The sequence below is a fragment of the Otolemur garnettii genome, unplaced genomic scaffold (assembly GCF_000181295.1).
Source record: "Otolemur garnettii isolate 467f Iridium unplaced genomic scaffold, OtoGar3 scaffold00128, whole genome shotgun sequence".
Classification (NCBI taxonomy): domain Eukaryota; kingdom Metazoa; phylum Chordata; class Mammalia; order Primates; family Galagidae; genus Otolemur; species Otolemur garnettii.
In genome coordinates, this window is record NW_003852523.1 from 447,805 (window position 1) to 473,801 (window position 25,997).

General features: G+C 39.6%; 1 protein-coding gene across 1 annotated transcript in view; it reads right to left on the reverse strand.

The window, feature by feature from the left end:
- DSCAM (DS cell adhesion molecule) overlaps positions 1-25,997 on the reverse strand; it is a gene marked incomplete at its 5' end in the record, with an annotated part of 730,460 nt that overhangs the window by 292,600 nt on the left and 411,863 nt on the right. The window contains 5 exons of the mRNA XM_012810262.1: positions 4,426-4,701; positions 5,417-5,713; positions 13,674-13,949; positions 17,412-17,690; positions 25,211-25,357. Coding sequence (XP_012665716.1) covers positions 4,426-4,701; positions 5,417-5,713; positions 13,674-13,949; positions 17,412-17,690; positions 25,211-25,357 — 1,275 coding nt within the window. The remainder of the gene's footprint in view (positions 1-4,425; positions 4,702-5,416; positions 5,714-13,673; positions 13,950-17,411; positions 17,691-25,210; positions 25,358-25,997) is intronic.

Consider the following 25,997-nt stretch of genomic DNA (forward strand, 5'->3'; position numbering starts at 1 on the left):
CTGAGGCTCCTCCAGGCCACTGACATTCCAGAACACACCCCGCAGGCTCTCCATCATCTGAACCAGAACCTCTGGAATCCTCTTTGGGTCCTACCTGCCATCCTTCACCAAACCCAATGCCTTCCTTTTATCTCCCCAATGTAATGAATTCTTTCTTTGAAGTTGGTCCCTCCATATTTTTTGCCCTACTTTTTCATTTGTCTCTCTTTTTTATTTTTAAATAGCTTCCTCCCTGGGTTCTTCATCTCCATTCTTCATTCCCACCCGGGCTTCCCTTTGCAGCATGAGTTTCTTTTCTTTTGGAATCCAAAGATCTGCATTTGAGCCTTGAGCACATTACCGGATGGAGAGAACTATACTGTACAAATCTCTCTCCTGTCCTGTGTCTCTGATTGTGCTTTATCTACATTACAGAGTCACTGTGGAGCATTAATTAAGGTGACACATATGAAAGTGTTTTGTAAACTATAATGTTTTATATAAATATAAATAGAAGCTGACATTTTTATCTAGCAGCCAATTAACTTTCCTGCAAGTGTTGGTCCCCAGCAATTAAGAGACTCAATTAGGCACCATTCAAGTTCAATGTGGCACCCAAAAGGGGAAAGGCAAAGCTTTGGAATGTGTTAAATATAAAACTGCTTGTTACAATGAAATGAAGTGAAAGAAGGGAACTGACCGTTATTTCTGCCTGTATGTTTGGAGGCAGCAGAATTGCACTTCTAGATAGTTAAATCTATTTGAGAACTGCTTAAGTGTCAGCCACCATCAGTGATAAGCTTGTTATTTACATCAGTCTTTGTTTTATTTTTTCAAGTTTTCCTGCATATGCTACAAAATAAGCAGAGGGTCATGACTAATACCAAAAAAGGCACGATGGAAAAATAGTGTTGTTTCCAGCTGTCATCTGAACACACACACACACACACACTCACACACACTTCACTAGTACATTCAGTGTGCAAGGAGAACCTCCTGAAAACTAGATTTAAAGCCTTGTTTTTCAGGTTGCTGCATTATTGCTGGGATTGAGGGGATTGAGTGGGTTCATTTCTAATTTTATTTATTTTACTGTGTTATACATTACTTCATTTATAGGGTACAATGTGCTCATTTTACATATAATTTGGATGCTTACATCAAACTGGTTAACATAGCCTTCACCTCACTTATTTAATTTTGTGTTAAGTCATTTATACTCTACTCAGCCAACTTCTGAGGCATCAGATTTGCTCTTTCACAGCTGCCCAGATAAAATATTCCTGTGGTCTAACAGGAAAGGTAATGGGGAGCGTGTGGATGGCCAAGATAAGAAGGATGTTTTTCAATCCTGGTCGACAGGATTGAAATGAGTCAAGATGCCATGCCATGTTTTCTCTTACAATTTCATTGGTTCCTTATCCTCTTTCCTAATAGTACAGGTTTTCCATTTTTACAGCGTCTTCAAGAACTATGATCCTGGCCACTGGGGTATGATTTCATTTACATAGTACATTTGAAAATATTTTAAAATCCACATTTAAGTGTTCAGAAGTCATGCTGGTTAAGACCTTTCAAAGTAAAGGCTAAACTTATTAATGGTATATAATTGTTACTGTGTATTGAAAGTTAGAAGTCATCTTAAATAAGAAATGCAAGTGGCATCTTAAACCAAATTACCGAAAATATCCTTGCTCAGATGTCATCCATGTGAACTTGGGAAAGATGCCCTGCATAGCACGTAGAAATTCAGAACATAAAATTTTGTATTAGGTAAATCCTAGATAGGCTTAAGCAGAATTATCCTTCCACCCAACTTGTCCTGCTGGAGCAAAAGCAATGATGGGGGAGACTTCTGGGGCTTAGTGCAATCATGGCAGTGCCACCAAAATGTGTCACTCACCACCACACACCTGCGTTGTCTGTTATTAGGATCGACTCATTTAAAAACACTTGGTGAATAAACGAAAACAATTACTTTTGATTATATCTTGACTCTCAGGCTCACGTCATTTTTAATGTTTTATGTTCTGTGTAATAAAATGGGAAGAATACATGTGGTGTTCTGCTGCCTAGCGAGCAGAAAGTTTGTCCCAAAGGAAAACATTTGTGAGCCTGTTTGAGCTACAAGCTCAGCTAGTTGTTTTTCTCATGGAATTCCATTTCTTTTTTCAAATACCAGCTACCTAACAGCTGACTATAGTTACTTGGACTTCTCTATTTGGTAAAAATGTTCTTGAAAGAGAGAGAAATGAACACATTACTCTTAATATTACAACTAACAGTGTTTGTTGCAAATAATAAAATTCAAACTCTCAAGCCAAAAATATAATTTTAGAGGACTTATATCTGTCACCAGGAGCTTGACAGCTTACCAATACTTGAAGACTTCTCTGATAAGATCATGGTGACATTAACAAATGTGATGTTTTGATTCTGTATAATGAATTGTATCAACATTTGGAAGACCCACTTAACACAGCAAACCAATAATTTGCAAACCATCAATTTATCCTGTTACAAAATCATGCGTGGGTAAAGTTTTCACTCAAAAGGTATGTTAGACCAATGAACTTAAAGATAGCAGAGTACAAAAAAAGTATCGATATGGTATCTGATCCTCCACTGCATCTATTGCAACTATTAAACTGCTGCCATGTTTTAAATCTATGCATAACATCAAATACTATTAGGGTTTGGGGGGTGCCTATTTTTGCTTTATTCACTTGTTTTTTATTTGTTCATTTTTTTCCTGTCCTGATTGAAAAAGAGAGCTCTTGTAGGGAAAAGACCTTGTCTACCTTCTCTATCACTGTTTCTCGGTGCCTAGTGTGGCACCTGCACGGAGCAGGTGTCCAGTCAATGATGGCTGAGCATCAGATACAAGCACAAGATGAACCTTCACACTGTACTTACCAGCCTGGCTTGTCAAGAGTTTGTAATGATTGGAGAAAATGTTTAAGATACATGGTTGTTAAAAAAAGATTCAAAATCATTCAAAATGAGGCAAATGTACCTAACATATAATACATCTAAAACATAACACATGACTTCATATACATACATATTATTTGTGTGTGTGTTTGTAGGTATTCCTAAAATAGTAAAACTAACAGGGTTTGTGGGGGAGGGAGGTTGAGAAAGACCCCAGAAAACCTATGCAACTTTGTCACCAGGACAATAAAAGGCAATTTTAATTGTTCTCTGGGAGAACAATGTGGGTGGCTTGGATAGGCATTTCAGCATGTCCAGACATGGCCTCCATGGATTTTGGAAATTGTTTTATAACATATTAGATCTATTTTTATGATCTACTTCAAGTAGATTATTTATGTAATTAATTTTTTTTACTTTATATTCAGCTGAAGAAACCTACTTGGGGAATGGAAGAAATGGGTTCTCAGCATCCACCACTACAAAGCTGCTTGTCCTTGGGTGGTTCTTGCTACTTTATTGGTCTTTACTGGTAAAAAAGATTGCCAGCATCTCCAGTGATCATCCTGATTCATTACAGTCTACATCCTGATGGATAATGCAATCAGGGAAACCTTCCATGGCCCCTTTGGATATATACTTCTTATATCTACTCGAGGTAAGAAGCTTGTTTGAAATCCTCATCCATTAACTGAGAACCTCTTAGAGTTGGGTTCACTTTTAGGAGGTCTTAGATAAAGAAAGATTGTGTTTTATGATTATCTGATGTATAACTAGATAACCAAGCCAACAGAGGGTTTCCTTTTTCTATGGGGATGTTACCCACATGCGTCTTCTGGAAACCAAACTCCAATTTTCCATGGAGAGAGAATTATACCATGTATAGGTTCTGCAAGATTCAGTAGCACAGAGGACACCTACTGAACACGTCATGCTTTAGTCTTTATGATGTTATGCTAAACATGCAGATTATTAGATTCCTCCACTTCTAGTGAGATGGAGAGAGGGAGACGGGACACCCCATCCCCTCTCCTGAACACAGGACACAGGGCACAGGGAAGAAATGGAGAAATGGGATAAGATCTTACTGAGCTTGTATTGTAAAAAGTTGTTACTTATCTGCTAACCGCAAATACAAAGTCTGCTTGTGTGAAGGTCGGTTATATCACCCAGGAGGCTGCAACTTCCTGATAAACTTTTTTTAAAAAACCTACAGCGGCATAATTGCTAACTGCCATATCAGCTTCTGTTAACTGACCAGATAGAACCGGTTGTCTGCTTGCTTGCATCAGTTCACGTAGCCCACCCTACCTTGAAAATGTTTAGGTTGGGCTGTTTCCTCGTTCCTTTTCTAAGACTGTAGAGTCAGCTGCCAGCCAGCTAATAAAAGACTCCATTTGGACGTTAATTTGCCCATGGGGTCTTTTCTCACCCCACAACACTAGCTGCTGGTCTAGGGAAATAGTCGGGCTACGGAGTGAGCTGGGTGGGGGTGGGAAGAATGTGGTTTACCTTTCACCGTCACGTGGACGCTCTGACTGGTGGAGAGTTGTGGCTGAACCAGCACGTTGCACGTGTACTCCCCCTCATCCACTTCCTTTTGCACATCAGAGAGTTTGAGAGTTCCATTGTTCTCAAATGCCACTTGGCGGTGGTTAAAAGGAAGCAGATTAGAGTTCTTGTACCATTTGATGGAATAATACGGATAGCCAATCACTCGACAGTGAATGTACGTGTCCCGTCCTGCTATTGCCGTGATATTTTTCATTGGTCGAATGCTTGCAGGCCCTGCAGAGACACAAAGAAACTCTTGAAAATAATTTAAGTGTACATCTCATGTGGGGAAATGGGTACACTTTTCCTTGAGTTATAAAATGTACATTCTTTTCATGTAAGCAAATATTTTTCAGTTAAATAAATATTTCCCTAAGAAGGTTTTTCTTTTCTTTTCTGAGAATGAGTTTGATGAGTGTTAAACACTTTATCAGCTACTTCTTTTAAAGTATGAATTACAAGGTAAAAGGCAATCTGATCAATAGAAGTAACTAGTCTACACTGAACAATCACGCTCTTTTGGGGGAAACACTGGTAGCAATTGATCGATTGTTCAACTCTTTCTGTAAAACAGATGATGAGGATGGAGGTTATGTTACGTTGCACCATGAATGTAAGTTTAATTCCATGTACATGAGGTTTACCATGAACATAGTGAGACGGAGGAGAAGAGACAGAAAAGGCATGCACAGCATAAACCAGAAAGGAGAGACTGAGTGGACAGATCTCGGAGTTAAAAACAGGGAACAAGCTGACTAAAGAAACCAGAATGTCATTTCCAACATTAACCCAGTCAGTGCCATTCCTGAGTAGGAAGGAAAGGGGAGGAATGGGAAGCAGCAGTTAATCCGTTTTGGCATTCCAAGACTCAGCTCGGTGCATGCAGAAACCTTCTTCTCCACTACAATGAGTTATGTGTGTTTTTTTGAGGAGCTGATTTGACAAGCACCTCTTACGTTTATTCGAGCCTGGTACAGGACGACTCCCGCTGAGTTGTTGGCCGTGCAGCGGTAGACTCCCCCGTCCCGCACCTGGGAGCTGGAGATGTTCAGGTAGCTGACCACGTTCCCCTCTGACGTGATCATCTGGCTGATGCGGTGGCTGCCACCCTTAAGGATGGGGTCGTCATCCAGGGTCCATGTGATAGTGGGCAGGGGTGTCCCCTTCACGTTGCACATAAGGGAAACCGGCTCTGAGGGACTCACCACCTTTTCACTGAAGGCAGAAATAATTTTGGGAGTTCCATCTGCAGGAAAACAAATTACGGAAGGAAGTGGCACATACAGATAATTAAACAACTTCCAAATACACTTACTCAGTGGTTAGGAGGCAGGTGTAGTGGTTTTACATGTCGCCTAAAAAGGGCTGGTTTTATTGATAAACTGCAATCCCTAATCAGAATGAAATTTCACTATTTTCAAAACTGGTAAGCATAGTATCAGCAAACTTCTATAAATTACTATTTCCTGATTGCCTTAACAAGATCAATGGTAATGCAACCCAGGTGACCAGTATAAACAATGAAAGTTCCCTGAAAATCTCTAGTTCAAAACCGGCATGTCCCCACCCCAAGTTACAAACAGAGAGGAAATACTCCCCCTCCAAAATTAATAGTCATTTTAGCTTTTTACTTCTCTCAAGTTATTTAGAGATTTTTCACCAGAGAATTGCTGATAGGAACAAAGGAAACTACTGGCAGACTGATTATCTCACACTCATTATGTTCTCATAGGAAATAATCTTTTATAGTTTTAATTACAAATGGTAATTGCATGTAAATTTCTATGAAGTCTCTAAGAATGGGTAGAAGCTAAATAAACTTTGTATTAAGTATCATGCTTTAAATGTCTCTAAAGGCATCTTAAGTAGGGTGGTCATATAATTTGACATCCAATCTGGGACAATTTTGAGAGTGAAATGGGTACTACTAATCATTATCCCAAAAGATCAGGCACACCCCAGGACCGTGACCGCAAAGTAGAATCTTAATCCTAGAGAAGGTTCCATAGGAATTTTTAATATGTTTAACAAAAATCAAATTTTCCATTCCATTATTTTTCTGTCACATAAATGGACTATTTTCTTCTTATTATATGGTAATAACCACACATGCATGTTTTTTAAAATACGTATCTCCATTAAAAAGAAATGCATGCATATTAAAGGAACTATATGAAAATCAAAAGAAGAAAAGTTACCAATAGGCCAAGCAGCCTTGGGCATACAAATCAACATTGTGACATATTTTTTCTAGGCATAAGTGGGTCATTTTGACATAATTGTGACCATGTGTGACAGGATTTCTGTGCCTGGTAACAAACCTTGCTGGAGGGGATATGTTTTGTTTACCAAGAGAATTTTTGTGATCCCTTAAGGATTTGTCCCATAATGATTAATAGATACAATGTTTCTTTAGTTTTTAATTTTGATTACAAAAGTAATATATCTTAGTTGAAAAACTGGAAAGTATAGATTAAATAAAGAGGGGGGAGAATTGAGGCTAGCCTGTCATTCCACCAGGGCAAGATAACTGTTAATATTTCTAAATACCCCCCTCCCCAGGACAGTGTCACTTTGTGGCCTCCTTCTGTGGCTGGGAAGCCCAGCTGTGTGGTCTTCCTGGTGGTCTGGGGCTGAGCTGCTGCCCTTCCCTACGTTCCTCTCTCATCTATTCCAAATTCGAGAATCTCACGTCTTCACCCCAACTTATGTGTTAGGTGGCCAAAGATGCCCAAATATGATTTTTCCTCCAGATGCATTGATAAGAAGCATACTGCCAGGTCCTTGGATTGCAAACATTTATCTTCTACTATCAGATATGAAAAAAGAACCTTGAAATATTAAAATGAAAAATCTGTGCTTTTGTCTTTAAGACACTGCAGACATTACCTCATCACACTCTGCATTTAAATTTACAGAGAGGTGAGATGTCATTATAACTGTTATTCATTGTATATAACTCGTGCTGAATGACTGGAAGGACTGAGATTATTTTTATTTAACCTTCCAATTTTTGCTGGGTGTGTTTAGCTGCAAATTTCTTTGCACTGGTTTTACAGTAAGCATTGCAAACTCAAGTGTTTTCATCTGATTAGGAAAGTGATCTTTAGCCATACTTTCTTTTAAAGAGTGAAATGTATAGATCTCAGGAGTATAGCTGAGTCATGGTAAATATATCCACACCTGTATATCCACCAAATCGAGCAAGAAATAAAGCATTTCCATCACAAGAGTCCCTAAGGCTTCCCTTAAATCAATCTCCATCCACCTGAGCCAACTACTGTTGTGATTTCTATCATCATGTGTTAATTTTGCCTGTTCTTGAACTTTAAATAAATGTAATAGAGGAAAATACATATGTCCTATCATAATACAGTGCACACGTAATATAATTATAAAATTCAATTTTGGAATAGGGCTGTAATCTAATGCACAGTCCATATTGAAATTCTGTCAATTGACCCATAATGTCCTTTCGTTCCAATCCAATCAGTATGACATATTATTTATTCATCATATCATTTCATTATCTTTTCATCTGGAATAATCTCCATTCTCTTTTGTGTTTCTTGAGTTTGATTTTTTTGAAGAGTAATTTTGTAGGCAGTTGCTCTAATTGGGTTTGTCTCACATTTCCTCATGAATAACTGTTGGCTATACAATTTTGCCAGAAGTACCATGGAAGTGATGCTGTTTTGCTTATTGGTAATCTGTGTATTCCTTTATACACAGGAACGTGTATGCTCAAACTTTTGCCTATTTTTTTATTAGACTGTTTGCCTTTTTTCATTGATCTGTGGAGTGTTAATGTCTACAGAATGTGAGTGAATATACACAGAGTGTACACTGGTGTTTTGTAATGGTCCTGTATAATATTTGCCAGATTTCCCATATAATCTGACAGACATGTATATAGTACACAGGAAATATCTGTGTGTGCAAAAATGATTTCCCTCCAGTCTGTGCTTGCTTTTTCTTAATAACATCTTTACTGTTGACGTTTAGTGTTTTCTGTGTCCTAAGAAATCTTTATTTTCCTCCAAGTCATGAAGAATTTTTCTATTTACTTTTAGAGATTTTATAGTTTAAAATTTCACATTCAAGTCTGTATAAGGTATGATGAGCTATGAGATAGGGATCAGTATTCTTTTTTTTCTTTTTTGCCATACATTTATTGAGTTGTTTGTTCAAAAGACTTTCCTTTACCTATTGAATATTCTAAGCCCTTCTGAAAATCAATTCATCACATATGTATGTGTGGACATATTTCTGGGCCATCTACCATGTGCCACTGAGCTTTCTAATAAGTTTTCAAACCTAGTGGTATGAGTCCTTCAAATTTATTCCTATTTTCGAGACTTACTGAGTGGTTCTCAGTCCTTTTCTTTTTGCGTTTTAAGTCAGCTTAGACTATAAGGTTTTCATTATTCCATATACATTTTAAAATTAATCTATAGAAACTATGGGTTTTTGAAATTACATTCATCATCTTAGAGAAAACTGTTAACTTAAAAATATTTTGTTTCCTGAGTGGCACCTGTGGCTCAAAGGAGTAAGGCACCGGCCCCATATGCCGGAGGTGGCAGGTTCAAACCCAGCCCCGGCCAAAAAAAAAAAGATATTTTGTTTCCTAACCATTGAACATGCTATATCATTCTAACTTTCAAGGTTATTTAAATTTCATATTAGCAGAGTTCTGTAGTTTTACATGTTAAAACCTTTCACACCTGTCTGACATTTATTCCTAAGTATCTTATGTTTTATACTATTATAAAAGAAAATTTCAAAATATTATATTTCAATTATTTGTTCCTACTAGAAATGAAATTACATTTTATAGATTGTGGTTTTGTATCCAATGACTTTCTAAATCCAGTTGTAGTCACGGGAGTTGCTTTTTGTTTTCTGTACTTGTAAACAATGATGCCTCGGATGATAGACAGCCAAATTTCGCCCTTTCTGAATTGCATGCGTTTTGTTTCCTAGAACTGCTGGTATAATGTCTAATAGAGGTGGTGGGTCTAGACATACTTGGTCTTAATTTTAAATGAAAAGCATTTAGTGCTTAGCCATTCAGTATGATTTTAGCTACAAATTATTGATGGATGCCCCTATTAGATCAAACTGTCTACATCCCCAGCTTGCTGAGTTTTTAAATTCTGAATAGATGTTGAATTTTGTTAAATGATTATTTCTTGTGTGTACTTAGATGAATTGTTTTTTCTCTTTTATTCTATCAATATACTGACTACATAGATTATATTTTTAATGTTTTGGCAATTGTGCATTTATAGGGTAAACCCCAACTGCTGTGTATACGTATGTGTATATGTTTGTGTGTATGCATGTGCTTTCAACCACATCCATTAAAAGTTAAAGGTGTAGCACTTGTGTGACATGAAAGAACCTTGCAACAAATAATTTTAAACAATTTAAACTACATTCTGCTCTTTATATTATTACATCTATTATAACCTCCATAATAGAGTGTGGTAATTTATAATATTATCATTCATCAACTGTTGTTTAAACAAATTAAAAGAGAAAATATAATTTTGCTAAATGTTTGCTCATATGTTTACCACTTCTCATGCTCTTTACTCCCACAGACCTGAATTTCCATTTTGTGTCATTTTCTTCACCCTTCCTGCCATCTTTATTATGTATTATTATTATTATTATTTTGCAGTTTTGGGCCAAGGCTGGGTTTGAACCCACCACCTCCGGCATATGGGGTTGGCACCTTTTATGTATCATGTATTAATGTGAACATCTCACTGGGTCACCCTGGCTAGAGTGCCGTGGCATCAGCTCAGGTCTCAGCAACCTCAAACTCCTGGATTCAAGCAATCCTCCTGTCTCAGCTTCCCAAGGATCTGAGACTACAGGCACCTGCTACAATGCCCGGCTAGTTTTTCTATTTTTAGTAGAGATGGGGTCTTGCTCTTGCTCAGGCTGGTCTCAAATTCCTGAGCACAGATGATCCTTCCACCTCGGCCTCCCAGAGTGTGGGGATCACAGGCAGGAGCCACTGTGCCCAGCCTTGGGCAGGTCTTCCACATAACATTCTTTCATTCTTGGTTTATTGAAAATACTTTTATTTGGCTTTAATTTCCAAAGACTTTATTTATTTATTTATTTATTTATTTTGCTATAGATGTCTTGATTGGCAGGGCTATGTTTTTGTTTGTTTGTTTGTTTTTTTATTTTCTCTTCAACAGTTTAAAGATGATAGTTGCCTCATTGTCTTATGTTCTCCAAAGTATCCTACAAAAAGTCATACCCGTTTGTGTTACTATCCCCCTATAGAACATTTTCCTCCTTTAGAATTTACAAGATTTTCCCATCATCACTGGTATTTAGCAGTGTGACTCTGTTGTGTTCACATGTAAATTTCTTGCTATTTATTTTTGGAGTTTACTGAGTTGCTTGCATCTGTAACCGTATCTTTTATATCAGATTTTAAAAGATTAAGCTTATTCTCTCTTTAACTACTTGTTTCTTCCCATTTCTGTCTCATATATTTCTAGGCCACCTGATCATGTCCCACTTGTCAGTGAGGCTCTAATCATTTTATTTGCTACCTTCTTTCTCTCCATGCTTCCAACTGGATAATTGATTTTAATCTATCTTCACACTCACTGATACTTCCTTCCTTCTTCTCTAATCTTCCATTAAAGCAAATAGTGTGAAATTTTCCTTTCTGTTGTTTCCACTTCTCTGTTGCTCATTCCCATACGTTCATGCATTGTGTCCATGTTTTCCTTTAAGTTACTGAACGCATTTTAAATAGCAGCTTCGAAGTCCTTGTCTGTGAATTCTAACATCTGGGTCCTCTCGTGTTCTGTTTCTATCACCTGCTTTGTCTTTTGTCTTTTGTTCACGGCATCCTCTTTTTTTATGTCTAGTCATTTTATTGTAGACTTGAAATATCCCCCACATATTTGCAGTTCAAGTGTCAATCAAGTTTTCCATGTACATTTATTTATAGGGAATTTTTAGAGAATCTCTATTGTTAGTCCTTCATTCCTGGAATTTTTGCTCCAGCCTCTCAATTCGTAGGTGTTTTGGGAGACCAGATCTCTGTCCTCTGATGCTTCGATCTTAAAAGGCTGCAGCTGTCTGCTTTTCTTTTTGTTTTTTCCCATTCCATCTTAAGGACTAGGGAGTGTCCTCAGTGGAAAAGTGGTATCAATGTAGATGTCATCCTTTTAAGGGTCAAATCCTCTCTGTCTACTTTTGTTGTCTATCCTGTGTCTACATATAGTTTTACTTTATCCAAATTTCGTAATTTTTACAAGCTTGGAATTTAGTCTAATATATGTTATTTTGCCATTTCTAGAACATAGAGGCAGTTATTATTCTTATTATTTCATTCCAGCTTTTACGGTTTAATCTCAAACCTATAATTATTAGATTCCATTCTTTTAACCTTGTAAGAAATACTCCCAGATGCTCTGTTGTATCAGTGTTTGTTTCTAGTTCATAATTTTATTTTAATCTGTATCTATTTGAGTAAGGATAATAGAGGGTTCTTTCCAGAGGACACTAGCTAGCTGGCATTTTAAAGCAGGTACTAGACACATATTTGTGATCCCATTTCTGCTCTCTTTTGCTACATTAGCAATGTCATCTCTCAGAAGAGAAAAAAATAAAGTGAAGCTTCTTGTCCTGAATGGAAACTGACATGCGACAAATAAATCCGTGAGTATGTTCAGTGTGTTCTCTGCCCCCCCCTTTTTATTCTAGTGACAGGCTTCTTTGGAGATGAAAGCAGACATTATTTTCCCAGGGAGACCTGAGTGTCTTTGAAATCTTTCTTGCTGTCACTGATAACCTGAACTTTTTCGACCCCATTATGGATTATCAATATACTCTTTAGGTTTTTTTAGTCACACAAGATGGTTGCCGAGGTAACTCGGCCTAGCCAGGTAATCTTTCCTTTTCTCACAAAGAATCTAAAAATAGTGACTATGTAAGGACTGGAGGGTGCATCATCATCAGCAAACTGACTCTGTTCAAATTGATTACTTTCTGCACTTAATTATTCTGGAGAACACAGTGTCAGGCATTTAATGTGAGTATCGTGCCTTCAGGTAATTTCCCCTCTGCTTGAAGAAAACCTCACTGTCTGCAATGAAATGATTGAATCAAAGTAGAAATCTTATTGCTAGAACTGCTACTGCTTATAAATTAGCTAAGGTTAAAAAATAACAGAAATACCATCTTAATATCAAGATATAGTTAAACTTATTTTCATATATTAATGAAATTTATTTGTTTTCCCTTTAGGCTATATGAAAATCATTTCTGATTGCTTGGTAACAGATTCATTAAAAATTATATGTAAAAATATAATTTATAAAAAAACACACAAACCATGGAGATGGAAGCTAGTACAATTATCTGGCAATAAATACATATATGCCTTACTTAAATGTTACCTGTGATAGCTTCTTTCCCTGGCTAACTGATAAGCTTGCAGATGTTAGTATGCAGTAAATAGTTAAGAAAGCAAATAGTATAACATATCTAAAACCTGTTATAATATTATATCATAAAGTAATTCTCCACAAATACCATTCACTTCCATCTGTAAACGTTTGGACCCAACTAGGGACAGGTGTGTCAACCACAAGGTATTTTTCACACCCCCTAGCACTAGGTTGAAATCTGCCTCTGTACTTAGCCTCTAAAGTTGTATTTCTCCACTGGTGACTATTCCCCCACCCATAGAACACCTGGTAGTTTGTGAAGACATTTTGGGTTGTCACACCTGGGACAGGGCTGCTACTAGCTGTGTCTAGTGCATAGAGGCCAGAGATGTCACTGAACATCCAACAGTACAAAAAACAGCCCCCAAACAAGGCATTACTGAGAAACCCTGGCCTAGAAATTAGTGAACTGTCACCAAACCCAAAAGTTTTGAGTTTCTGAGCTTTATATCTTTAAAAAAAACCAAAAAAACCTTTATACACACGAGTGGGTAATGTTTATGTTACTTCTAATAATGTTTATGTTACTTCTAATATAACATAATTTCATTCTCGTCAGAACTTTCTCTCTTATTTGGATAGAGCTACGAGCTGGTGAGAGAAAGATCTTAGACCCAAGTTATCGTTTCCGTTTCACTCTTTATTCTTCTTTTCTGAGTGCTCTGGGTTTGGGTTCTTTTTCAGCCGTACCCTCTAATGAGGCCCACTGACCTTCAAGGACCACCTGCACATAGTCTTGAGCAGACAGCTTATCCTTGCGCACAAAGCACTGGTATGCGCCCCCGTCACTTTTGACCATGTGATCCATTATAAGGTTTTCGTGGTTGATCCCTGTGATCCTCACATTTTTTCCAGGGTTGAGGATTTCACCATTTCGGTACCAGGAGAGCTCCTGGTCCTCAGATCCTGTTACACTGCAGGACAGGGAAACCTGGCTTCCCACGCTGCTCTTAACTTTCCGGGGACTGATGGTGGCTTTCAGTGGCTCTGGAGATTTTGGTAAGAGAAAAAAAGAAGGTAAAAATATCACTAGATTTTGTTTCAACAACACACTGGACTTTCAACAGGGCAAATATCACTGCAAGCATACTCCATACAGTTCATATGCTCGGTACTATTTCATAGTCATCATTTTCTTTGGGAACATCCTCTTTGTGGGATTTATATTTCTGAATTTCTCTATCCACTAATGACAATAAGAAATGCAATAAGCTGGTTATCAATAGGGACATTAGCATTTGAATACATAAGTCCTAATTTGTCCAAGGTAGCATGGACAGGTTTGCTCTGGGCTCTTTTCTCTCTCTCTCACACACACACACACACACACATACTAACTCATACACTGTGGTTTAACGAGGGCCACAGAATTTTGAAAAAGTAGGTTGATATTAGAGTCTGTGACCATGAAACAGAGTTTTTCTTTAAAATGAGGCTAACTGATGTGGACAGGGATGAAATTCCCATCCTGACTTCCTCTGTTTTCAATTCAACAGACCTAATTCAATGTAGAAAGGCTTTACTGAGCCTCTACCATGTGCCATGGATGGGCTTAAAAGCACAGATGGAACAAAAATGAATGTCTGTGTGCAACTAGCCTGTGCATAAAATTATCAGGTATCTTTCATATGTCATTTAAGTCAATCTTCTCATAATCCTGTAAATTTTGCCTTATCTCCATTTTACAGAAGAGAAAATAGCTATTAAGAGAGGCTACATAAGTTAAGTAAATCCACTCAGTAGTTAAATGACCCCCAAACAAACAAAAAGTGAAACAAAACAGTTTTTTACTACAATTGTTCCTGACTTATCTCACCACACTGTGAAGTCTGGTTCTGAGGAACTCAGTCTTCTGCATTCCTCAGACAAATACAGACGTGGCTCCAGTGACCAGGCAGAGAGATGCAGGGGCCCTCGGAGACACATCATCTAAGTATCCACAGAGAGCAGGAAAAGCCTCAGATACCCAGGATGGGAAGAACTGAAGCCAACTGGAGTGGAAAGGGGCCACCCTGAAGAGTGGGGACCACACGGATGAAGGCCCGTGGGGACCACACAGGGACCACCCTAAACAGTGAGGACCACAGGGGTGTCTGAGGAAGAGTGTCAGGTTCAGTCTGGATGCAACAGAGTCCTGAAGAGGCATCATGAGAGACAAATGATGGAAGCAGTCAGAGACATGACTGCTGAGGACAGGAAGGTTTTGGAATTAAAGTAGAGACAACTTAAAGGACGTATTCAAAACTTTAGCAAGTGAGTACCATCATCAAACAGATTTTTAAGAGACCAGATTGATCATGTGACATTTCACAAATTAGAGTAGGGGAAACTGGTAAGCAAAGGCACCAAAATGTCTAATGTAGGTACTAATTCCCCTCTAGGACAGAGGGCTAAGAAACTCTGTGAAATCCTATCTCTAGGACATGGCCGTGGAAAAGAAAGGATTAAGGAGGATCCAACATCTAAAGTTTGTGTTCGGGGAAAGAGAGAAAGAAGAGCCATTTGGAAGGAAGAGATGGCGGGGAGTTCTTTCAGAATCCTACATTGCTCTCTCGAAGTGCCAGCCCACGACACTGATGTAAAACTGGGAGATGGGCTCGGCTGACACTCACACAAGAAGCTGAGACTAAACAGATTCAGAACTTATCTCCAGACATGAGGAATTTGAAGTTGCATGGATGAAAGACAGAGCCCAAGGAAATAGAAGGCTTGCTTGAGGACAAGAGGGTTCTGAATTTGGAACCCAAGAGACTATGTTCCACCTGTTGAAGGGGACAGAAAGAAAAAATGGTTCTCTTCTGCAGTCAGAACATTGAAGAAGCATTTGAGAACTCACCTGGATGTGAAAGATTACAGTTATAAAAACAAGCACGGTCAGAATTAAGACTTTTCCACAAATCACTTTTAAAACATAATTCTTGATAAATGCCTTGAAGGAGAGAGAGCGAGAGAGAGCGAGAGAGAGAAACACTCCAAAAGTGGAGAAGACAGGTGGGGAAGAAGGAGCACGTCCCTGGAGATGGGGAAATACATTAGATTAAGAAAGACATGAAACTTTTACATAGCCAAGTATTGAAAAGTTATCTTTCCATGTGAATAGAGGAACATAAATTATATAACTTGGAATCAGGAAAGGAATGGGTTTGTATAGGGATTAGGAAGAAGTCAGATTTAGCAAGAGTAGGTTTTTATCAAAGCAAAGCAATGGGAAATAGGACCAGAAGGGTTTGCTTGAGATGCCTTCTCTACTGTACACTTAATTCAATAGAAACTAGGGAGCCATGCAGGGTGTTTTGACACAGAAGAGATTTTGAGCCGTGCAATGCTGGGTAATTTCATCCACTTGATTCTTTAACTGCAGAAGTATAACTGCACAGACATCGTCTTCTATCCCATTTCTCATCCCAGCCTAACCATGTTCAAATTGTGTTTGCAGGTCATGGTGTATGTGACTTGAGCATGGATTTCTGGGCAGCTCATTCCCGATGGTCACTTGGGTATGTGATTTAAATGTATTCTATTGGGTAGGTGCTAGGCTAGCATGGTCTACATGCAGGTGGACATTGAAAAGAGTTCCATAAATAGGAATAAAGAAAAATACAGGAAGAAAACACCACCATTTTTAGCGTGAGATCTTTCAGGTTTATTTTGTTCAGTTTAGCTCATCAAATAAAAAATATCCACTAAAAATAAAAGACACTTTATGTTGACAACTAAGACATCCTGTTTGACCATGGCTCTGCCCCCCAATGCTGGCCACGTGACTTGTATAATCTTTGACATGGTTTCTGCATGAGTAAAACTGAGGCGTTTGATGAGAGTGTGTCCTGTGCAATCACACCCTTCCTTCCTCCAAGTCTGCCTTCAGCATCCTTCTCAACACATGGCTCATGGCAACTGAAAATGAAATATATTCAGCATACTTGGACTAAATAAATGATCTAAAATACTGAGCCCAAGTCTGTTATTTGGGTAATTTAGAGCCTTATATTTCTACAGAGAATAGTCTCATTTGGAAATTTAAAGCAGAAATGACCTGGAAACAGATCAGGGACAACTACTTTGATTGGCTACCATTCCTTGGGCTGAAGGAACAATCCTGCCTTCTCCTATTTTTCAAGAGTCTGGCCCTTTTGAATTCATCAGCTAGGTAACATTATCTTGAAAATGTATCTTGGAATTAGAGCAGTCTGTGGCCTTCTGGAAATCTCAGAAGATTGAGGATCAGACAGACTTGAATTCAAATTCCACACTTAATACCCTCCAGTTGTGTAACCTTGGGCAACTGAAGCATTAATTTCCTTATCTGAAAGACGGGACCAGTATTGACCTCAGTCAGACTACCGAGAGAATTCACGGAAGACTACAGAGATAGGCTAGAGATTCGCTTACAATAGGAGCTCCATCGATGGAAGCCAACACCACCTCTGCAGGTTACCATCCACTTACGTTTCACGTACAGGCGGCCTATCACCTTAGCAGTTCCGTAGCGGTTGGACACTTCGCACACGTAGCTGCCTGAGTCCGAGGGGCGTGTGTTCTCAATGAGCAGCCCCGTCACAGTCTTCTGGAACCTCCCTGAAATCTCCAGGGGCATGTTGTCCTTCAGCCAGCGGTAATCTGGCTCAGGGTGCCCGAGCGCTTTGCAGGGCAGCTCCACACGCTGTCCTGCCATGGCTTTGCGATGGTCAAACCCATCCAGGATGGACGGGGCTGAGTTCGCTGGGTCTGCAGGAGAAAGAAAAACTCTTAGAGGTGGTGAACGAGAACTTGAAGTGAGCTTATAGAATTGCACGGCTTCACGTATAACGTAAATCCTATACACCAGACCAACTATTGACACAGGTCTGTAAGATTTTATTTTTATTTTATTATAAAATATAAAATAATAAAATAATACTATTTTAATTTAATTTAATTTTATTTTTTGAGATAGAGTCTCAAGCTGTCACCCTGGGAAGAGGGCCATCAGATCATAGCTCACAGCAACCTCCAACTCTTGGGCTCAAGCCATCCTCTTGCCTCAGATTTTCTATTTTTAGTAGAGACAGGGTCTCCCTCTTCCTCAGGTTGGTCTTGAACCTGTGATCTCAAGCAATCCACCTGCCTTGGCCTCTCAGAGTGCTAGGATTATAGGCATGAGCCACTGCACCCAGCCAGGTCTATAAAATTTTATAGGCGAACAGAAAAAACTGCCCTATTCTTACGAATTAGTTTTGTCCAGAACTTGTAAAAGGTTCAACGAATGCTGCTCAGAGCTGCTGCTTGTTCTTCTTTACTCAGTAACTGAAAAATCCAGAATGTTCTACAAGAGTGGTCAGTGCAGGCCAAGAATGGAATTGTCTTTTTATAAATAGGAACATCAGACTTTTTCCTTCAAAGCAGAGTAAATTGGGCATTGGTGGCTCATACCTATAATCCCAGCACTTTGGGTAGCTCAGGAAGGAGGATCAGGTGAGGCCAGAGATTTAAGACCTGCCTGGGCAACACACTTAGACCCTTTCTCTAAATAATCTTTTTTTTTAGAGACAGTCTCATTTTGTCACCCTCCATAGAGTGCTGTGACATTACAGCTCACAGCAACGTTCAGCTCAATTCTCTTGACTCAGCCTCCCAAATAGCTGGGACTACAGGTGCCCATCCCAACACCTGGCTAATTTTTTTGTTGTTGTAGTTAGGCCGGGGCTGGGTTCAAACCCTCAATTCTCAGTATATGAGGCCGGCGCCCTACTCACTGAGCCAGAGGCACCACCCTCTATGAAAACTTTTTTGAAATGGCAAAGTGTACTGGGGCATGCCTACAGTCCCAGCTACTTGGGAGGCTGAGGCAGGAAGAATGAACCACCCTGGGGGTTCAAGGCTTCAATGAGCTATGATTATACCACTGAACTCGAGCCTGGAAACAGTGAAAAGGGAAAAGATGTTAAGTCAGTAGTTCTCAACCTTCCTAATGCCACAGTGTATTTTCATTGTTAAAAAGGGGTCACGACCCACAGGTTGAGAACCGCCGTCTTAAGTGATGTCACTCCCACAAAAGCACACCTGTGTGCATGCATGTGCACACACAAAATGGTAACTATGTAAGGTGAAGAATATGTTATTTAGCTTGACTGTAGAAGTCTTTATAATATCAGTGTATTATAAATATGACACACACACATATATATCACCTTGGACACCATAAATATATACAACTTTTATTTGTCATATATCCTCAATCAAACTAGAGAAAATCAAACTCTAGCTAATGAGATATCACAGGTGAAAATGTATGGATTTGTAGGAAATTTTGCTCAAAGCTCATTTAGCTGGCAGAGGGGTCCTTGCACATTTTCCCTTTCCTCTTTTTTACCACCTACAACCTGGATGTAAAGGCCAGAGCACCAGCAACCGCCTTGGACTAGGAAGTCGCACTGAGAATAGACTTACACATGAGGATAGTGGGTCAGAAAGATAAAATCCTGGTTCCTGGAAGCCTTGGAGCTGCCAAAGCAGCTTCTGGACTTTTTCATGTATGAGAAGTAAACCTCTATGTTTACAAATAAACAAAGAAACAAAACATGTTTTTAAAGCATCTCTTTGTAAGAGGGACTTTAACTAACAAATGCAGTCAGTATAACCTGGTTTCTTGTACCTTCAATGAATCCCCAACAATAAATTTAAAAAAAAAAAGAAAAGCATCTCTTTAAAAGATTGTGGTTCCATAAGGAGCCACTGGGGGCAGTCAATAGACACTAATGGAAACACCCAGCTGAAGTCCCCTGTACTTTGGATTCCCTCTGTGAGCATGGGAGAGAGAAATTCATAACTGGCTGCTCTTCTCACTTCACTGGTGTTTCATGATAACCAGGCAAAAGTGATAAGATGAGGGAAGAATATGAACAGAGGTCATCTGGTTACCATGACGTACCGTAGCTACAGGAAATTGTTTCTTTCTTTAATCTCCAGGTAACAGAATAAAGAGTTGGTGCCCAGTTATTGCTATATAGACCAGAGGAGTTCTTATTGCTTTTTAAAATTATGAAATGTATGTGAATGTGTAAACATGTATGTACACAAAAACACATGGACTCAAACACGTGTGGATGTATACGTGCATAAAATCATAATGAACTCCAGGGTCTTAATATTCAATGCTCATCAATCACATGCAGTCATAATGTTTGCTGCTCAGCTCAGCCCTTCTGGCTGAGGAGGGTCTCTTCACGTGGGCCCTCGTGTCATTTTGAAAGACCTCATTAATATTTCAGAGTCAGACCTTTCCTGCCTCAGAACTATCAAACCTACCATTCTTCCCAGGAGCTGTGATTCCGGTTAGCGGGGAATGACTCTGAAAATGGACGACATCGTAGGTGCTGGAGGCGTCTGTTGTGTTGTTTGCTCCTTGGTCCTGAGCCTTTTCAATAGAAAGAGCTTAGAAGTGTGTGTGTGTGCATGTGTGCGTGTGTGTGTGTGCGCGTGTGTGTGCATGAACTGATAATTTCAGTTGAATTTGACATTTCAAGGAGTTCTTACCTTTTATACTTTTATTTTCTTACACTGAAAATCTTGGTTTCAAATAAAAATGAAATACACATAATTATTTTCCCTCTATCCTGCTATATATCCCATATATGTTTTAAAAATTAATATTTTTAAAATAAGTCAATCCAATAAGTTTTAAAATTTAAAGCAATATTTGTCCTCAGAATATGTTCATCATATACAAAAACTATGCCTTGAAGTTATTTGAAAGATGTCCTTTGATTATGTAACAACTTCACATGCATTTAGATTCATTTATTTCAGTGTATTTCCAATTTCAAATTACTTTTTGAATTTGATATTTTGAAATATGAAACACTTGCATGATTTTGAAGTTGAAACTGTACCACGAGATATATTCAAAAATGTCTGATTTCCACCTGTGTCCCAATCACTTTTTTCCTTAGAGGTGTAACCCATTTGACGAGGTTTTAGTTTGCCTTTCCAGCATTTTTTCACCATTATAGGTAGATCTGTACATCCGCAACTCCTCTATTCTTCCTACTTACAAGACACGCACTGGACATACGCACACTGGCCTGCATCTCCTTTTTTCACTCAGTGAGGCACCCCAGAGGTTTCTTCACTAAAGTAATCCACATAACCGCGTTCCTTTTGTGCTTGTGTGTGTTACTACCTTCAGTACTACATAGGAATTTCTTTAATTAGCCCCTGTTGGTAAATGTTGGGGTAGTTTATAAGATATTGCTGGTGTAATTCTGTGATTAGTAACTCTACGCCTAAGGCACGATTTTGCCAATCTTATCATCAAAAAAACCTCCTAGACTTCCTAAGCAATAGTGCTAACAGACAGCAAGTTCTTCTGCAGGGCCTGGGAGTTATATCCTTTTTAAATTCCCCAGAAAGACTGATCAAGAAGTGAGGGAGAAAGTGAGAGGGCCAAAATAACCAAAGTCAGGAATGTAAATGCGGTATCATCACAGGGTTAGGAAGCTGAGGTCATCACCACCCACCCTTCAATCCTACAGGAAGTCTGGTTCTCACGCCTTCCCTGGCCAATGCCCTTTGACACCCCAGCCCAGACCATGCAGAGTTCTCTGGGCCTCACTCTGACGGACTGAGGGAGACTCCAGTTTTTATCCTCCTGATCCTACCAGCTTTCAAAAGAGCTGTCTCCTGCTTGGCCTGTCAGCTACCAGCTCGGCCTGTCAGCTACCCTACTGGAAAAGCTGCCCTAGATGCCAGACTCACTTCTTCCTTCCAGAATTTTATCCTGTAACTTTTCACATTAGCTCTGGAAAACTTCACAGAGATGATTTTTACATACATATTTCACTCGCCTTTCTACCATCCTCGGAGGAAGAGTAACTGACTGGCTCAAAGACCTAGTCGTGGTCTAGAAGTCAACACCATTTTAAAAAATAGGTTAAGTTTATTTCACTGATTTTTAAGAAGAAAACTTGTTTAATTTGAGATGTCTTTTTTTAGAACATATTCTGGAATTATTGTTTTAAATCTTTGCTTTGATCTCCTGTTTGGTTTTCTTTTCAAGGGAATCTATTATAGTTACACAGGCATTCCGCCATCTCTGCCACACACCCATATGTTTTCCCACTAATCTTTATACATCTACCTGTTTGATTTTCTGCAGATGTTTTCCTACTGTTCCTTATTTCCATTTCTGTTGTGTTTATTTTCTGATCTGTTCCTCTCATTTTATAATTCTTTGTTTTTTTAATTCACTCCTGAATTATGTTGATTTGTGCTTCACAGACTTGGTTGGTCAGTGGTTTTACTCGGGAACTATTTTATTTCTGACTTATCCTGCCATTTCAAAGCTTTAATAATTTCCAAACAATAAATCATAGTTTTCATTAGATTTGTGTCTTTCTTTGAGTTATTTCTTTCATTTCAAGTTAGTATGAGGGTGCACGATTAGGTCACATTGTCTTTAGAATTTAAAGTCCAAAGTCCAGGTTGTAGCTGTGTCTTTCAATGTGCAAAGCTTTTTGGTTCCTTTCCATCTTTTTTCTTGTGATAAAGTTGTGTAGGAGAAACTGTTTTCCTTTTAGTTCCACTTACAATGAGCTGGAGCATCTTAGTTAATGAGGAGATGCTTCCCGCAGGAGAGGACGGCGTGAGTCTGCCCTCGGCCTCTCTCTGCACACGACGCTGAGGGACTGAGAATGTTCGTCCCTTTCTCAGAGCTGTGCTGGTTGGGGACAGTCTCCACCTTCAGGCGTGTTTCCCTGCAAGCACCCCGTTCACTCTCAGGCCACCCTCTCCCTCTCCCTGCTGCATTTTCCTCTGTCATATTTCATAGGATGGAATCCCTGGGGCCTCCATGTGGCCTGAGCCTTCTCCTCTGTTACCATTAGGTGCCATTCATCTCAATTATTTGTAAATCCAGCAGTTTCCCTCAGGGAACAGGTCTGTCCTTTTGAAAGGAGTATTTGCTGAATGCTTCCGAGATGTTCAGGAACTTCGACCACTGCCAACCTGCACATCATTACTGACTGCACCGATGGCCTTTCTGTGTGCGTCTTGCTTCAGAGCTCACGTGGTTCCAGCCCAGTGCTCAGAGTATTCTGAGATGCATTTCCCGGGCTCCATCTAAGGGATGCTCCTCTGCTTTTGGAGATGAGCACTCACTGGCTGTGTCGTGCTCCAGTAGCTACCTGCTTCCACCCCCTCCACTTCTGCTGTGCAGCTGCTGTCCCCCCACCAGTCCTGCTGGTGCCTGTAGTCCGTCCTCTCTGCCCTGCACCCCAGAGTTTCGGGGAGCCTCCATCACTGAGCTGGAGACGCCATTCATCCTCATCCCCCTGCTGTGCATTTCATCCGGTTTAGTTTCAGGAGTGTCTGGTCGCTTGCTACAAACATGTCCCCACCAAGACCCAAACTCCATGTGTCTATTTTTAAATGAATTTAAATCTAATTTAAAATAAAATTGATTTCTTCAAAACTTAGAATTTGAAAATAGAGTTCTGTACTCCATGTCTATGTCCTGATCTTTTAACACTAATGTTTCTCCCTCAACTGCTTTATTAAAATCTCTGTGAAAAAAAAGTCATAAATTATTTGCCCCATATGGTAGACTCTCAGTGACACGTGACTCTGCAACCCCACGCCCTGTCCTGTAACTGTCACCTCCCTTGCCTTCCCCTTCATCTCCACACGTCCAGTCTACTCCCTTCCTCTGGCGTCCAGCATCTGAGGTCATCTCCCTCGGTGACGCTGTGAAGCTCCTCACTAGGAAATCCCAGGGATGCCTGTGGCTTCCGTGGTGACCAAGTGCTCATGAGTGTGGCTGGCTGCCAGTTTTTGAAATATCAGTGAATGACCCCCGAACAAATAAACATACATGCACACACCTTGGGGTTAAAAAGTAAACTTGCCTTTCCAACCCTGAGAGCTAAGTTTGGAAATTCACTACTTTATGACTTAGTGTGGATATAAATAAGATCAGCTAAGAGAGAAAGGCGGCTCCCAGCTCCACATCCCGTAAGTCAGCCTTTGGATGGAGAGAGAATGCTTATTAACTAGTTTTGCTAACCCCAGATTAATCTCATAGCACAATCAGTCCCCTCTCCCTCAATCCTTCTCCTTTCCTCAAAACTAGAAAGTCCTTAGTCATTGAACATAAAACATTTTCTTGGATATACTGAACAGTAGAATATTGTGCCATTATTAAAGCGGCCATGGACTGAGATGACAGGTGTTACTTACTTTCTAATTCACTTGCCCTGACAAGACACAATAGCTTTTACAAGAAGGGATAGGTAACAACAGACTTGAAAAGCAACTGGTGGCTCGGCGCCTGTGGCTCAAGCGGCTAAGGCGCCAGCCACGTACACTTAAGGTGGTGGGTTCGAATCCCCAGCCCGGGCCCACCAAATAACAATGATGGCTGCAACCAAAAAATGGCCGGGCGTTGTGGCGGGCGCCTGTAGTCCCAGCTACTTGGGAGGCTGAGGCCGGAGACTCGCTTGAGCCCAGGAGTTGGAGGTTGCTGTGAGCTGTGATGCCATGGCACTCTACCCAGGGGGATAGCTTGAGGCTCTGTCTCAAAAAAAAAAAAAAGAAAGAAAAGCAACTGGTAAAGGGAAAAAAATGTCAGGTTCAAAGGGACATTAATTTAATTCTGACTTGTATTTGTACTGCACCTGGAAAAACTAAGCATAAGACTGGCCACTTTAAGGCTGTGCACAGGGAAGAGGAAAATCCTGATATCACATTATCAAAGGCAATAAAGGGGTGTCCAGTGGCAGGTTTTTAATCACTCCAATGTCCAATACCCTTCCATTGCTTCTTTCCATAAACATCACTACACATAAAATGAGAGACTCCTCAAACTGCCTCTGGCCAGCTCCACCTCACTATCATCACTGTACAGGGACGTCTCACGGGCAATGACTTTACATTCTTAACATACAAAGGCAAAGTCGGGTACTTTGCATTCGATTTTCTCCTACCAAATGGGTATTTCACACTCTTCCACCATTCCCTAAGGGCCAGTGCACCTCACGTGGACAGATCGCTTACTGGGTTGAAGTGACTACACTTGGAATATCTGCACTGGCATTAATTACATAGCATTGGTACAAATGTGAAAGACATTTTAAATTGCTGAAATATTTTGAAATGAAAAAAAAAAAGAAGGCTACGTTTGGCAGCACATCCCCCAGTTTTGGTGGAGTCATCGCAGGACACAGCGGAGGAGCCGCAGAAGGGCCCGACACGGACTGAACTTGAAAGTCTACCTGATACGAAGAGTCTGGCGCTGTTGCTCTGCCTGGTCTCCCCCGTGTATCTGTGGCGCGTGATACAGCGGTAGTTATACAATCCGTCTTCGTTCTGTACATCTTTAATATACAAGGCTCCCGTGGATGTGATGAGAAATCTAGATCCTAAAACAGAGGAAAGTAACGCATTGGTTACAACAGAACAGAACAACCCAACCACATAGACAAAGTCCTTGAAGGCTGTTTATTCACCAGAAGAAATCTCAGGGAAAGGCTAAAGATGGAAGCAGGGTGTGAAGGGTCCAGGCTATTTTAACTTTTCAGTTGCCTAAGTTAAGAGTTGTCAGTGTGTTCATACAATAAAAACATGCTCAGCAAGTCTAATATCATACATTAATGTTTTAGGTCATGTATTTATCTTACAGCAACCGAGCTGCCATTTTATTATTACATAGCTAGAGGAGAAGATTTTCTTGGATCCTGGCCTTTTTCTTAGAATGTGACAAGTTAAGGGAGTATTAACTTTGTTGAAAATTTCTATCTCATGAAAGTATAAAGTTTTGTCTCAGTTTGAAGTAATAATACGAGCACTAAAATATTAGAATGTAAATCAATAAAATATTCCACAAACTTCCCAGGAAAGTTTGTCTTATATCTTCATAATTAAAACAACCAATATTTATCACTACATTCTAAAACAAAGATCCATTCTTCCCAGATTCAGTGTTTCAGAATACTCTACTATTTTTTAATCACTAATTTTTTTTTTTTTTTTGAGACAGAGCCTCAAGCTATCCCCCTGGGT